The sequence below is a fragment of the Vigna umbellata genome, chromosome 5 (genome assembly GCF_029865625.1).
Source record: "Vigna umbellata cultivar VRB3 chromosome 5, Vumbellata_1.0, whole genome shotgun sequence".
Taxonomy (NCBI): Eukaryota; Viridiplantae; Streptophyta; class Magnoliopsida; order Fabales; family Fabaceae; genus Vigna; species Vigna umbellata.
The window spans coordinates 1,556,944-1,569,158 of NC_142169.1; the positions used below are offsets into that span (position 1 = coordinate 1,556,944).

Sequence of the window (12,215 nt, forward strand, 5' to 3'; positions counted from 1 at the left end):
AAAAATGGCTGAAGCACTTTTGCACAGTTGTTCTTTTCCTTTGAGAATGAACTCTTATTCAAATTTAATTGTCAGCTTTGTTTAGTGCCCGCTGATTCATTCACATTTATCTCGTTGGCTTTGGATAAAAGAAAAAGAAATATTCGAACACTAGGAAAAAGGAGTGTTTCTTTCTTTAGAAGATGTACCGGTGATTGAGTTTTGTTTTATGGAAGTTAAGCAACGTGCAAGGTGGAGCTGGAAGAGAAGCGGAGCACTTGGAGTTGGGAAATGATGACACGGCTGGAAGCATTGAAACAAGAGTGAGTCACGGAGAAGGAAGCACGTAGAGCAGCACAGATGGAGTCTTTATTTTTCTTTAAGAGTAGTAGTAAGCTGATTTGATAGGAGATGTGTCCGCGACGTTGGCAGCAGTGTAGCAACAGTGCATTTCATTTATTACTTGGAGAATGAAGAGCACGTGGATTTCATTTGGCAGCAGCTCGCGGGATGGGCTTTGGTTTTAATTGGAGAAACGGTGATGTGTCACGGTCTGGAGAAGGGAGCAACACACTTTTCAATTTGAAAATCCCGAGATGGAGATTGAGAGGTGAAATGGAGTGAACGTAAGTGGAGCCCCTTTCTTTTCTTTGCCTGCACCGAGGAAGTATACACACAAATTGGAATGACTAGTTGATTTAATGTGCATTACTTTATAGTATTTTAATGGACTTCATTTCAATTTAATTTTGCTGGAAGGGCAAGGCCCAGAACCCGTGAACAAGCCATCAACTTTTGCTTTAGAATAGAATATTCATTTTGGTTTGTATTGGAGTTAAGGCGGTTGAGTGTAGAAGGAAAATAGGCATGTTACGTGTGGGATGTGCATGGGTAGAAGCAAAGAGAGCTCTTGCATGAATTGAGATTGGATGGAGAGGTGTCACATAGTTGCTGCTGTCCGGTGCAGGGGTGGTCATGAATGATCATTTGATTGTGTAAAAAAAATTAAGAAAAGGGAAGGAAAAGGAAGTGGGGTCTTGGCCTTTAATTGTTGCATGATTCTTACCACCTCTTCCAGAAAGTTTCTCGGCAATTGGTTGGTCAAGGAGTTTGTTTTTGAAGCATTTGCAAATTTTAAATTCTCTTGGTAGATGTGTGGGTCATGGTTAACGGTAGAAAAGTTGTATTTTCTTTTATTTATTTTGTCTTGGAATATTTTATATTGTATGTTTAAATGCTTTTCTTCTTTTTGATGGTGAATGTGTAGAATAGATGACAATGTTGTGCATTTAATGTTTTAGTGTAATCGTTGCATTTTTACAGCTTGAATTGTGTTTGGATATTTATCTGTTGTAGTTTCATTTTAATGCTTTTATTTATATTCGGTTGTGTTTAATTTTCATTTTTTTAGTTAAATTGCATTCACAAAAACATTTTCAAAACCCCCCCACTATGTGTTTGATCTGAGACTGAACCACATTTGGTCCTTGAGAGACGACCTAGGAGTCACTTCCTAGTACTATACTGCATTCTTTTATGCACAACTTTTGTGGGAGGTGCGACCCTCTCATCAAAATGGCGCCGTTGCCGGGGACCAACGGTTCAGTTTTAGGTCTTTTGTGTTGATAATGTGTTGTTTGTGTGTTGTGTTTTGTCTTGTATGTTTGAGTGTGTGTGATTTGTTTGTTTAGGTTGTTTTGTGTGTTCAAAATTTTTGTGATATCATTTCATGATTTTGGGGTGTTGTGACTTAGTGCATGACTAGGGGAAATCCTGGGCCTATACCACCCTTTGATCCTGAGATTGATAGAACTTTTCATAGGTTAGCTAGGCATTCTAGAAATTTATCTTTAGAGTCTGTTTTTGAGTCTGTTCCATTGGATACTGTGCATCCCACTGCTGAGTACTTTGTGCATACTGCATCTACTGCATCTATTGCATCTGCACGCGATTCTGATTCTGATTCTGTTGTTTTTCACACTGAGAACAATATGGCACAACCTCCACCTCGTGGGAGGACTTTTAGGGAGATGGTTGCACCTGATTTCGTATCGAAAGCTTGTGCATCCAATATCCTGATGAGGGCGTTCCATTTGTTCTCAAGACTGGACTGATCCATTTGTTGCCCAAGTTTCATGGTCTTGCAGGTGAGAGTCCTCATAAGCATTTGAAGGAATTCCACATTGTTTGTTCTAGTATGAAACCACATGATGTTCCTGAAGAGCACATCTTCTTGAAGGCATTCCCTCATTCATTGGAAAATGTTGCTAAGGATTGGTTGTATGGTTTGGCGCCTAGATCCGTCACTAGCTGGGATGATCTGAAGAGGCTGTTCTTAGATAAATTTTTTCCAGCAGCCCGAACCACAGCTATCAGAAAAGACATAACTGGGATTAGGCAGCTTGGTGGAGAGAACTTATATGAGTATTGGGAGAGATTCAAGACACTTTGTGCTAGTTGTCCCCACCATCAGATACCTGAGCATCTCCTTGTCCAGTATTTCTATGAGGGTTTGAACAACATGGACCGTGGTATGATTGATGCTGCCAGTGGTGGAGCTCTTGGAGACACCACACCTGTTGAGGCCAGGCAATTGATTGAGAAGATGGCCTCCAACTCCCAGCAGTTTAGCACCAGGAATGATGCCATTGTGGTGAGGGGCGTACATGATGTTGTTGCCCAGTCTTTATCAGCTGTTGAAAGCAAGTTGGAAGGAAAGATTGACTCTCTTACGAAGATGGTGACACAGTTGACTACCAACCAGAGATCTGCAGCTCCATCTGCATCTGTTGCACGACTATGTGCTATTTGTCCTTCCAGTGACCACTATACAGATGCTTGTCCTTCTTTGCAGCACTCTGCTACCTCTGATGCGCCTCAGGCTTATGCTACGAACATCTACAACAACAGGCAACAACAACAGCAAAATCATGACTTATCCAGCAACAGGTACAACCCAGGGTGGAGGAATCACCCCAATCTGAGATGGAACAATGCGCCACAGCATCAACAGCAGGCACCACCTTTCCAGAATGCTGGAGCACCTAACAGATATGTGCCTCCACCAATGCAACAACACCAGAGGCAACAACAACAGCAGCAACAAGAGGCACCTACCCAGCCAGTGGCCCAACCTTCCACTTCGTCTGAACCTTCCTTCGAAGAGTTAGTGAGACAGATGACTATGCAAAACTGCAGTTTCAGCAGGAGACTAGAGCTTCCATACAGAGTCTCACTAACCAGATGGGTCAGATGGCTACTCAGATAAACCAGGCGCAGTCTCAGAATTCGGATAAGTTACCATCCCAAACTGTGCAGAACCCAAGGAATGTGAGTGCCATAACCCTTAGATCAGGGAAGCAGATTTTTGTGCCTTCAGAGCCCGCTTCTACACCTACACCCATGCCTGCTACTTGTCCTAGAAAGAACGACCATGACGGTCCGAGCAAGGCATTTGAGGTGGGTGAATCTTCTTCTCCAGCCGGTGGTTCTTCTTCAAGTGGATCTTCTCCCTCTTCCACCACCACTGCTGCCGCACCTTCTCCATTGGTTGACCGACCTATCCCTCTACCATTTCCTTCACGGGCACTTCCTAGCAAAAAGATGGAAGAGGTGGATAGGGAAATTCTGGAGACCTTCAGGAAGGTAGAGGTGAACATACCTCTACTCGATGCCATCAAGCAGATACCGAAGTATGCCAAATTCTTGAAGGAGTTGTGCACACACAAGAGGAAGATGAAGGGAAATGAGAGAATTAGCATGGGAAGGAATGTATCTGCGCTTATTGGTAAGTCGGTCCCGCACATCCCTGAAAAGTGCAAGGACCAAGGTATATTTTGCATTCCTTGTGTGATTGGAAACAATAAATTTGAAAATGCCATGCTTGATTTGGGTGTTTCTGTTAATGTCATGCCTTTGTCTATATATGCATCTTTGTCTCTTGGTCCTTTGCAAACCACGGGTGTGGTCATTCAGTTGGCCAATAGGAGTGTTACCCACCCAGCAGGTTTCATAGAGGATGTCTTGGTTAGGGTTGGTGAATTGATTTTTCCTGCTGACTTTTATGTTTTGGAAATGGAGGAGGGATTCTCTCATGGATCCGCTCCCATTATCTTAGGCAGGCCATTCTTGAAAACTGCCCGAACTAAGATCGATGTGTATGCTGGAACTTTGTCTATGGAATTTGCTGATATTGTTGTTCATTTTAATATCCTTGATGCAATGAAATTTCCAGCTGAGGACCATTCTCTGTTTAGGATCGATGCATTGGATGACATTATTGATAAATATGTTGTTGATGATTTTGATTCTTTGCATAAGAAAGAGCATTCTTTTCTATCTTCTCTGCATACATGCATTGAATCTGAATTTGAGAATGATGTTGATTTTGAAGAGAATTTTGATATCCATGATGTTGATGATGTTTTTGATATGGATGATGTTGATAATGTAATTGTCATGGATATGGATTTGGAGCTTGATGAGATAGGTGTTCCGCCTTTACCTGTGAATTCTTTGGAGTCAGAATGCACTAACCACTTTGTAGGAAGTACAAATGAATCTGACTTGCAGGCACCTACTCTTGAGTTGAAACAGCTCCCAGATAACCTCAAGTACGTGTACTTGGAGGATGATGAGAAGAAACCGGTGATCATTTCCACCTCCCTTGATTCTGTTCAAGAGGAGAAGTTACTTGGTGTGCTGAGGAAGCACAAGAAGGCCATTGGTTGGAGTTTGGCTGACATACCTGGTATTAGCCCATCTACATGCATGCATAGAATTCTTTTGGAAGATGGGGCAAGGCCAGTGAGACAGCCACAAAGAAGGCAAAACCCCGTGATCATGGACGTCATCAAGAAGGAGGTGACCAAGCTTTTGCAAGCTGGGATCATCTACCCTATTTCAGACAGTCAGTGGGTTAGCCCCATCCATGTTGTGCCCAAGAAAACTGGCCTCACTGTGGTGAAGAATGAGAGGGATGAGCTTATCCCAGCTAGAGTGCAGAACAGTTGGAGAGTCTGCATTGACTATAGGAGGCTCAACCAAGCAACCAGGAAAGATCATTTCCCCCTGCCATTCATTGATCAGATGCTGGAGCGCCTGGCAGGTAAATCTCATTATTGTTTTCTTGATGGTTTTTCTGGTTACTTTCAAATAAATATTGCGCCTGAGGATCAAGAAAAAACCACATTCACCTGCCCCTTTGGCACTTTTGCCTATAGGAGGATGCCCTTTGGTCTATGCAACGCCCTTGGTACCTTCCAGCGGTGCATGCTTAGCATTTTTAGCGACTTTCTTGAGAATTGCATAGAGGTGTTTATGGATGATTTTACTGTGTATGGATCCTCCATTGATGCATGTTTAGACAGTCTGGAAAAAGTTTTGAAAAGATGCATAGAAACAAACCTTGTTCTCAATTTTGAGAAATGTCACTTCATGGTTGGACAAGGTTTGGTTCTAGGGCATATCATTTCTAAAAAGGGAATAGAGGTAGACCCTGCTAAGATATCTGTGATTTCGCAGTTGCCTTACCCCTCTTGCGTGCGAGAGGTGCGATCTTTTCTTGGACATGCAGGTTTCTACAGGCGCTTCATCAAAGATTTCAGCAAGAAGGCGCTTCCCTTGTCCAGACTGCTGCAGAAAGATATTGACTTTTCTTTTGATGACAGATGCAAGCAGGCGTTTGACTGCCTGAAGGAAGCTTTGACCACCGCCCCTATCATTCAGGCACCGGATTGGACAGCCCCATTTGAGCTCATGTGTGATGCGTCTAATTATGCATTAGGGGCTGTCTTGACACAGAAAATTGACAAGCTGCCGAGAGTGATCTATTATGCTTCACGCACTTTGGATGTTGCCCAGGCAAATTATACCACCACTGAAAAAGAGTTGTTGGCAATTGTTTTTTCCCTTGATAAGTTTAGGTCATATTTGCTTGGATCACCTGTTATTGTGTATACTGACCATGCAGCTCTAAAGTTTCTGTTGAAAAAGGCGGAGTCAAAGCCTAGATTGATCGGGTGGATGCTATTGCTCCAGGAGTTTGACTTGCAAATTGAAGACCGGAGTGGAGCACGAAATTTGGTTGCAGACCACCTAAGCCGGATTGAAAAAGTTGGGAATGAAGCTGACGTGTTGCCCATACAAGATACCTATCCTGACGAGAGTTTGTTGATGATTTCTTACTCTCACCCCACTCCTTGGTTTGCACACATTGTAAATTATTTGGTTGCTTCTGTTTTTCCTCCCTTAGCATCACGTGCTCAGATTGCTAAAATTAAGAGTGATTCTAAGTATTATGTTTGGGATGACCCATATCTGTGGAAGTTGTGCAGTGACCAGGTTACTAGGAGATGCATTCCGAACCATGAGATTGACTCGGTCCTGCAGTTTTGTCATGCCTCCTCACCTGGTGGTCATCTGGGGATACAGAGAACAGCTCGCAGAGTGCTTGACTGTGGTTTCTATTGGCCTTCCATCTTCAAAGATGCGGAGAAGATTTGCAGCACTTGTGAACCTTGTCAGAGAGCAGGAGGATCAATTTCACAGAGACAAGAGATGCCTCAACAACCTATGTTGTTCTGTGAGGTGTTTGATGTATGGGGTATAGATTTCATGGGTCCTTTTCCTGTTTCTTTTGGTTTCTGTTATATTCTCCTTGCTGTGGATTATGTTTCAAAATGGGTGGAAGCTAGAGCCACCAGGACTAATGATGCTCGGGTTGCTGTAGATTTTGTTAGATCTCACCTCTTTTGCAGGTTTGGAGTACCTAGAGCAATTGTTAGTGATCAAGGAACCCATTTTTGCAACAGATCCATGCAAGCTTTGCTCAAGAAATATGGGGTGACGCACAGAATTTCTACACCATACCACCCCCAAACAAATGGGCAGGCTGAGATCTCCAACAGGGAGATTAAGAGGATTTTGGAGAAGATTGTCCAGCCCAACAGGAAAGATTGGAGCAATAGGTTGGACGATGCTCTTTGGGCTCACAGGACAGCTTACAAAGCACCGATAAGGATGTCTCCCTACCGGGTTGTCTTCGGAAAGGCATGTCACCTACCGGTCGAGATTGAGCATCGGGCATATTGGGCTGTGAAGATTTGCAACTTCTCCATGGACCAAGCTGGAGAGGAAAGAAAGTTGCAATTAAATGAATTGGATGAGATCCGATTGGAGGCATATGAGAACTCGAAGTTCTACAAGGAAAGGACAAAGAAGTTCCATGATAGTTCTATTGTTAGAAAGGACTTCGAGGTTGGCCAACAGGTTTTATTGTATAACTCTAGACTCGGCCTCATGGGTGGTAAGTTGAGATCAAAATGGACTGGACCTTTTGTTGTGACTAATGTTTATCCTTATGGTGCAGTAGAGATCCAAGGTCCATCCACAGTTAAAAGCTTCAAGGTGAACGGGCATAGACTGAAGCCTTTCCTCAGCAACCCTTCTTTAGTGGATGTAGTGGTGGAGGAGACGCCTTTGGTCCACCCCACCTATCCTCCCATCTGACTCAAGGAGTTTCTCTTCTCCTTCCCTCCTCACTTTTATTGCACTTTGTCGATATCTGATGATTGTTTTGATTGTTTGATCTACTGATTGTGACACACTGAGGACATTGTGTCGTTTAAGTGTGGTCTATTAGGGGAGGTTGTTTCTTTGTTCATGTTTCAGTTTTTATGTAGTTTGTTGTGTCTTGTGTACAGTTTTGCATGCTTTTCGTAAATTCTGGATTGTGGTTAGGTTGTCAGTTTTCCTTCACTTCATTGATACTCTGAGATGTTGGATTCCTTGCTTTTCTTTGCTTGGAAGATGATCATGATGTTTGAGAGTTGAATTGATTGTGACACAAATGCCCTGTGTGAGAATTTGAGCCACTTTATGTTCTTTCTTGTGTGTGATATGTCTCTTGATTGCTTGCACATATGCCTTGGCTTGACTCTTGTTGATAATTCTTGATTGATATGCATGTTTGGAAGTGATAAAGGCAGTTTTGTTCTTGAGCCTCTCTAGCCAAATAAGCTCACCTTGTTCTAATCCTTTGAAAACCCTTTTTGAGCCTATACTTTCCCCCATTTCTTTATTTCGAATGCTCATACACTAGCCCTAAGTGAAAAACCATGATTACCTTAACCTTAGGGAATTTTGGAGCTTTGGAAGTGTTTTGGGAACAAGTGTGGTCTCTTGGGGGTTTCTGATGAGTTGGCTAGTTGGTTCCTCTTCTTGTTTTGTTTTGGTAAATATATGTGTATCTTGTCTTTTACAGTTTTGTTTTGAAAAGAGAGAAAAGAAAAGAGACAAGATGAAAAAAAAAAAGAAGAGTAGAAAAATAGTGAAAAAAAAAATGTGAATAATTGTGAATAATGGAGTCAAGAAGAGGATGGAATTAGAGGTTGTGGGTGTGTTTGAATGTGTTTACACTTGTTCCCCATTGCTCCTTTGTTCCTTATGGTTTGTAGCTTCTTATCCAGATATATCCTCCCTTGTCCTTGGCCCCATTACAACCATGAAAAGACCTTTTGATTTGAACATGCGTATGTGCTTGAGTGTTGATATTAGAGGCTTGCCAAGTCTATTTGTGATTGCTTTCTTGAGCGCATTGAGTGACACTGATTTACCTTAAACACTTGAGAGAAACACTAATTGTGTGCATCTGTGAGGCTCTGTTGCTTTTGATTCATCTCTTGAACTGATTGAATGTTTTCCTTGTACTGAACTGTTTGGATGATTCTTTGAGTATTTGCTTTCATTGACTCTGTGTGGGATTCTGCCTATACTTTTTACCGTCCAGATTTTGTGAGAATTGTGCAACTGTGTTTCTGTTTTGGAGTCTTTGTTGCCTGTCTTTCGAGTCTGTGTCAGCTTCCTGATGTTTGAGTAGTTCCCTGGTTTTCGTTTTCGTTTTGCCAAGGAGTGCAAAAGACTAAGTGTGGTCTATTTTGATGAGTCGTTATTTCTTGAATTATATTTAGTTTATTGCACTTAAATAAACCAGGGAATTGTGTTTAATTGTTTGTTATTTCCCTGTTTTCCGAATTCTGCTTAATTTGGTCGGAAATTTGTAATTGTGCTAATTTGGATTTTCTGAGCTGATTAAGTGCATTTTTGAAGTGCAGGAAAATTTCGGAAATACATTTTGGGACATCAGGAAGATTGCCAAATAAGTTCAAGACTCTCCAGACAGACATTTTTGAATTAATTAAATTGTAATTCAGTAGTTTAGAATTTTTGAATCAACTCTTATATTTTGGGTCAATTTTTGGTAAATTAGATTAGACCCAAAAGTAGAAATTAATGACTTGGCACCTAGGGTTTTATTTGTGTGGACCCTACCCTAAAAAAAGGGACACACGGTCTTAGAAGAGGGTGCCCAACCGCCACACTTTTTAGCACGTTTTACTCTCTCGGTCTAGGTTTTTTGGGGGGGAGTTTTTATGTTGGCTAAAACGCTATTCTCAATTGGCGGATGGAATGAAAAAAAATGGCTGAAGCACTTTTGCACAGTTGTTCTTTTCCTTTGAGAATGAACTCTGATTCAAATTTAATTGTCAGCTTTGTTTAGTGCCCGCTGATTCATTCACATTTACCTCGTTGGCTTTGGATAAAAGAAAAAGAAATATTCGAACACTAGGAAAAAGGAGTGTTTCTTTCTTTAGAAGATGTACCGGTGATTGAGTTTTGTTTTATGGAAGTTAAGCAACGTGCAAGGTGGAGCTGGAAGAGAAGCGGAGCACTTGGAGTTGGGAAATGATGACACGGCTGGAAGCATTGAAGCAAGAGTGAGTCACGGAGAAGGAAGCACGTAGAGCTGCTGATGGACAAATTTATGAACACCAAATTATGATGTCACAAACTTGTTTTCAATCGGCAAGTATGACCGAATCGTTCAAGTAATAAAACTTGGTAAGACCAAGTATCGTTCTTCCCAAAGGACTCACGGCCTAGTTTAGTTATGTGATTTCTTAATTAACTAAGACTTACAAACGAATTAATTGGGGTTTAAAATGCAAGACAGAAAATAAACATGTATGCATGAATTGTGATCAATGGCAAAACAAGAAATAAACACTTTCAATGAAATTTATGTATGGATATGTTGTTGGGGGTCAATTTCATCTTATCCACTCTCATATATTTTAGGAATTCAACGATCAAATCACCATTGTTAATGCCACTCTCTAATGTACCTTTCCAGAAGGCTTCTCCCTAATCACGAGTTCATACAATTCCTAGCATTCCTAATGATTAGTTCATAAGTACAGGAGCTTAACGACAACGAATATAAAATTGGGAGAAATTCCCCGGATCTAGACTTCCCCGTACGTTCCCGTATCGACAAAACCAATAATCATGCATCGAATGAGTTAAACCATGCAAGCATTAAACAAAGAGGAAAAACCCTAACTAATGATGAAAGAAAGCATAGATCTTAAATAAAAGATGTAAAAACAGATTGCATATATGAGAGTTTCACAAGACTACATTGATTCCCCAACAAACATAAAGAGGTTAGTTCACCATATTCATGGTGAACCTAGATGAATTACAATGAAAGAATGAAAGAATAAACCCTAAAAAGGTGAAGCGGAAGCCTCAGCATCCAAGATCCTCCTTCAAAGGGGTGGTAGAGAGAGTGTTTGCCTCGTTCCAGCCAGAGATGCCTAACCCTAGGAAACCCTAAAGCTTATGTATCATTCGTAAATTACAAAAAGTCAAGTCCAAGCCCATTAAAGTGCCGCTCAGCGGTAAACTACCGCTCAGCGGTGATTGCGTGACTTGTTTTCTCCCCTCAGCGGCCAATTTGCCCCTCAGCGGACCTCCCGTGACTTTCAGAGTACCGCTCAGCGGTAAAATACCGCTCAGCGGTGAGTGCGTGACTTGTTTTCTCCCCTCAGCGGACCTCCCGCAAACTCCTGAGTACCGCTCAGCGGTAAACTGCCGCTGAGCGGTGACTTCGGCTTCTCCTTTTGCACTTTTTGTTGTCTTTTCTGATTTCATCTCTCTCCTTCTTCACTTCTTTCACCAAATTCACCTTAAAACCTGCACAAAAACACTGAAATCAAGCATAAACCTGTCCAGCTCTCTTATTTCCAAAAATATAAAGAAAAGCATGATTTCAAGCTAGTTTCTAAGTGTAAAGGTTGCTTTTAGTGTCAATTTTAATCATGAAAATAACAGTTTTTCAACTGTTATCACAACCCCAAACTTAAAACTTTGCTTGTCCTCAAGCAAATAAGATGTAACTCTATCTTCAACCAATTCATATGATGATTCACTTCATTCAAAAATCTTCTTTTCAAGATAAGCAAAAACTTCACTCAAACTTATGACCAAGAGTTCAATCAAGATGTGCACATGCTTTAGTGTTCACAAATTCATTTAAATTCCAACAAATGCTATTTTCATGAATGATCAATCAATTAAACATGGATGTTCATGTGTTCATGTGATATTTCCTCACTAAGTCAAGTGTTTCACTCACACTCAAGTGTATAAGAGATGATCACTCATTCACTCTACTATCACAATGTTACATGAATCAACTTTGCCTTTCATTTTACCACAATCAAAAACATTCACAAGCATGCATCATCACAAGGACTTTTCTATGGCTTATAATGTGGCTGGGCTAACAAGAAAATTGGTTTTTCTAGATCACAAAATCCTTGAGTTAAGAGAATTATACAACACAATCATCTTATTCTTTCCCAACTTTCTTTTGCCTTTGCATTGAGCTTTGCTTCTTTTTCTTTTCTTTTCTTTTTCTTTGCATATTCTTACTTTTTAGCTCTTAGCTCAATGCTTTTCATGTTTTCCCAACAACCCCAAACTTGAACATTTAACAATACCACACAAGATCTTCTACTTAACTCAAGGTAAAGATTTTCAACTAAGGGTTTTCAGTGTATATTCAAGGCTAAGGGTTCAAAGGATAGAACACAAAGTGTTCTCTTTTAGTGGGCTAATTGTATGAATTTGGCCAATAAAAAGGTTTTCAACAAATGGCCTTGATCATGTGATGCAAAACATGCAATTAATTCAATCATAGAAAACCTGGGCAAAATCATTCATGCTTTCAAAGTAATAGCATTCAACAATAACAACTCTGGAGCTCAAAATCTCACACATAAGCTCATTCACATTTGACATACACATCCTGCTTAATTTCACAATCACAATCATGATATCATGCATTTGTTCACAAAACTTGTGAATCACCTGTATAAGCATTTTAATGT

At 40.9% G+C, this 12,215-nt stretch overlaps 1 protein-coding gene across 1 annotated transcript; it reads left to right on the forward strand.

Annotated features, from left to right (window-relative positions):
• Positions 1–575: 575 nt before the first annotated feature.
• Positions 576–9,782, forward strand: LOC148197502 (uncharacterized). The gene is made up of 5 exons (XM_088092145.1): positions 576–589; positions 2,038–2,962; positions 3,205–3,350; positions 3,480–4,272; positions 9,669–9,782. Exons 1-5 carry the CDS (start codon positions 576–578, stop codon positions 9,780–9,782), a joined length of 1,992 nt encoding a protein of 663 aa, XP_087948271.1.
• Positions 9,783–12,215: the final 2,433 nt, after the last annotated feature.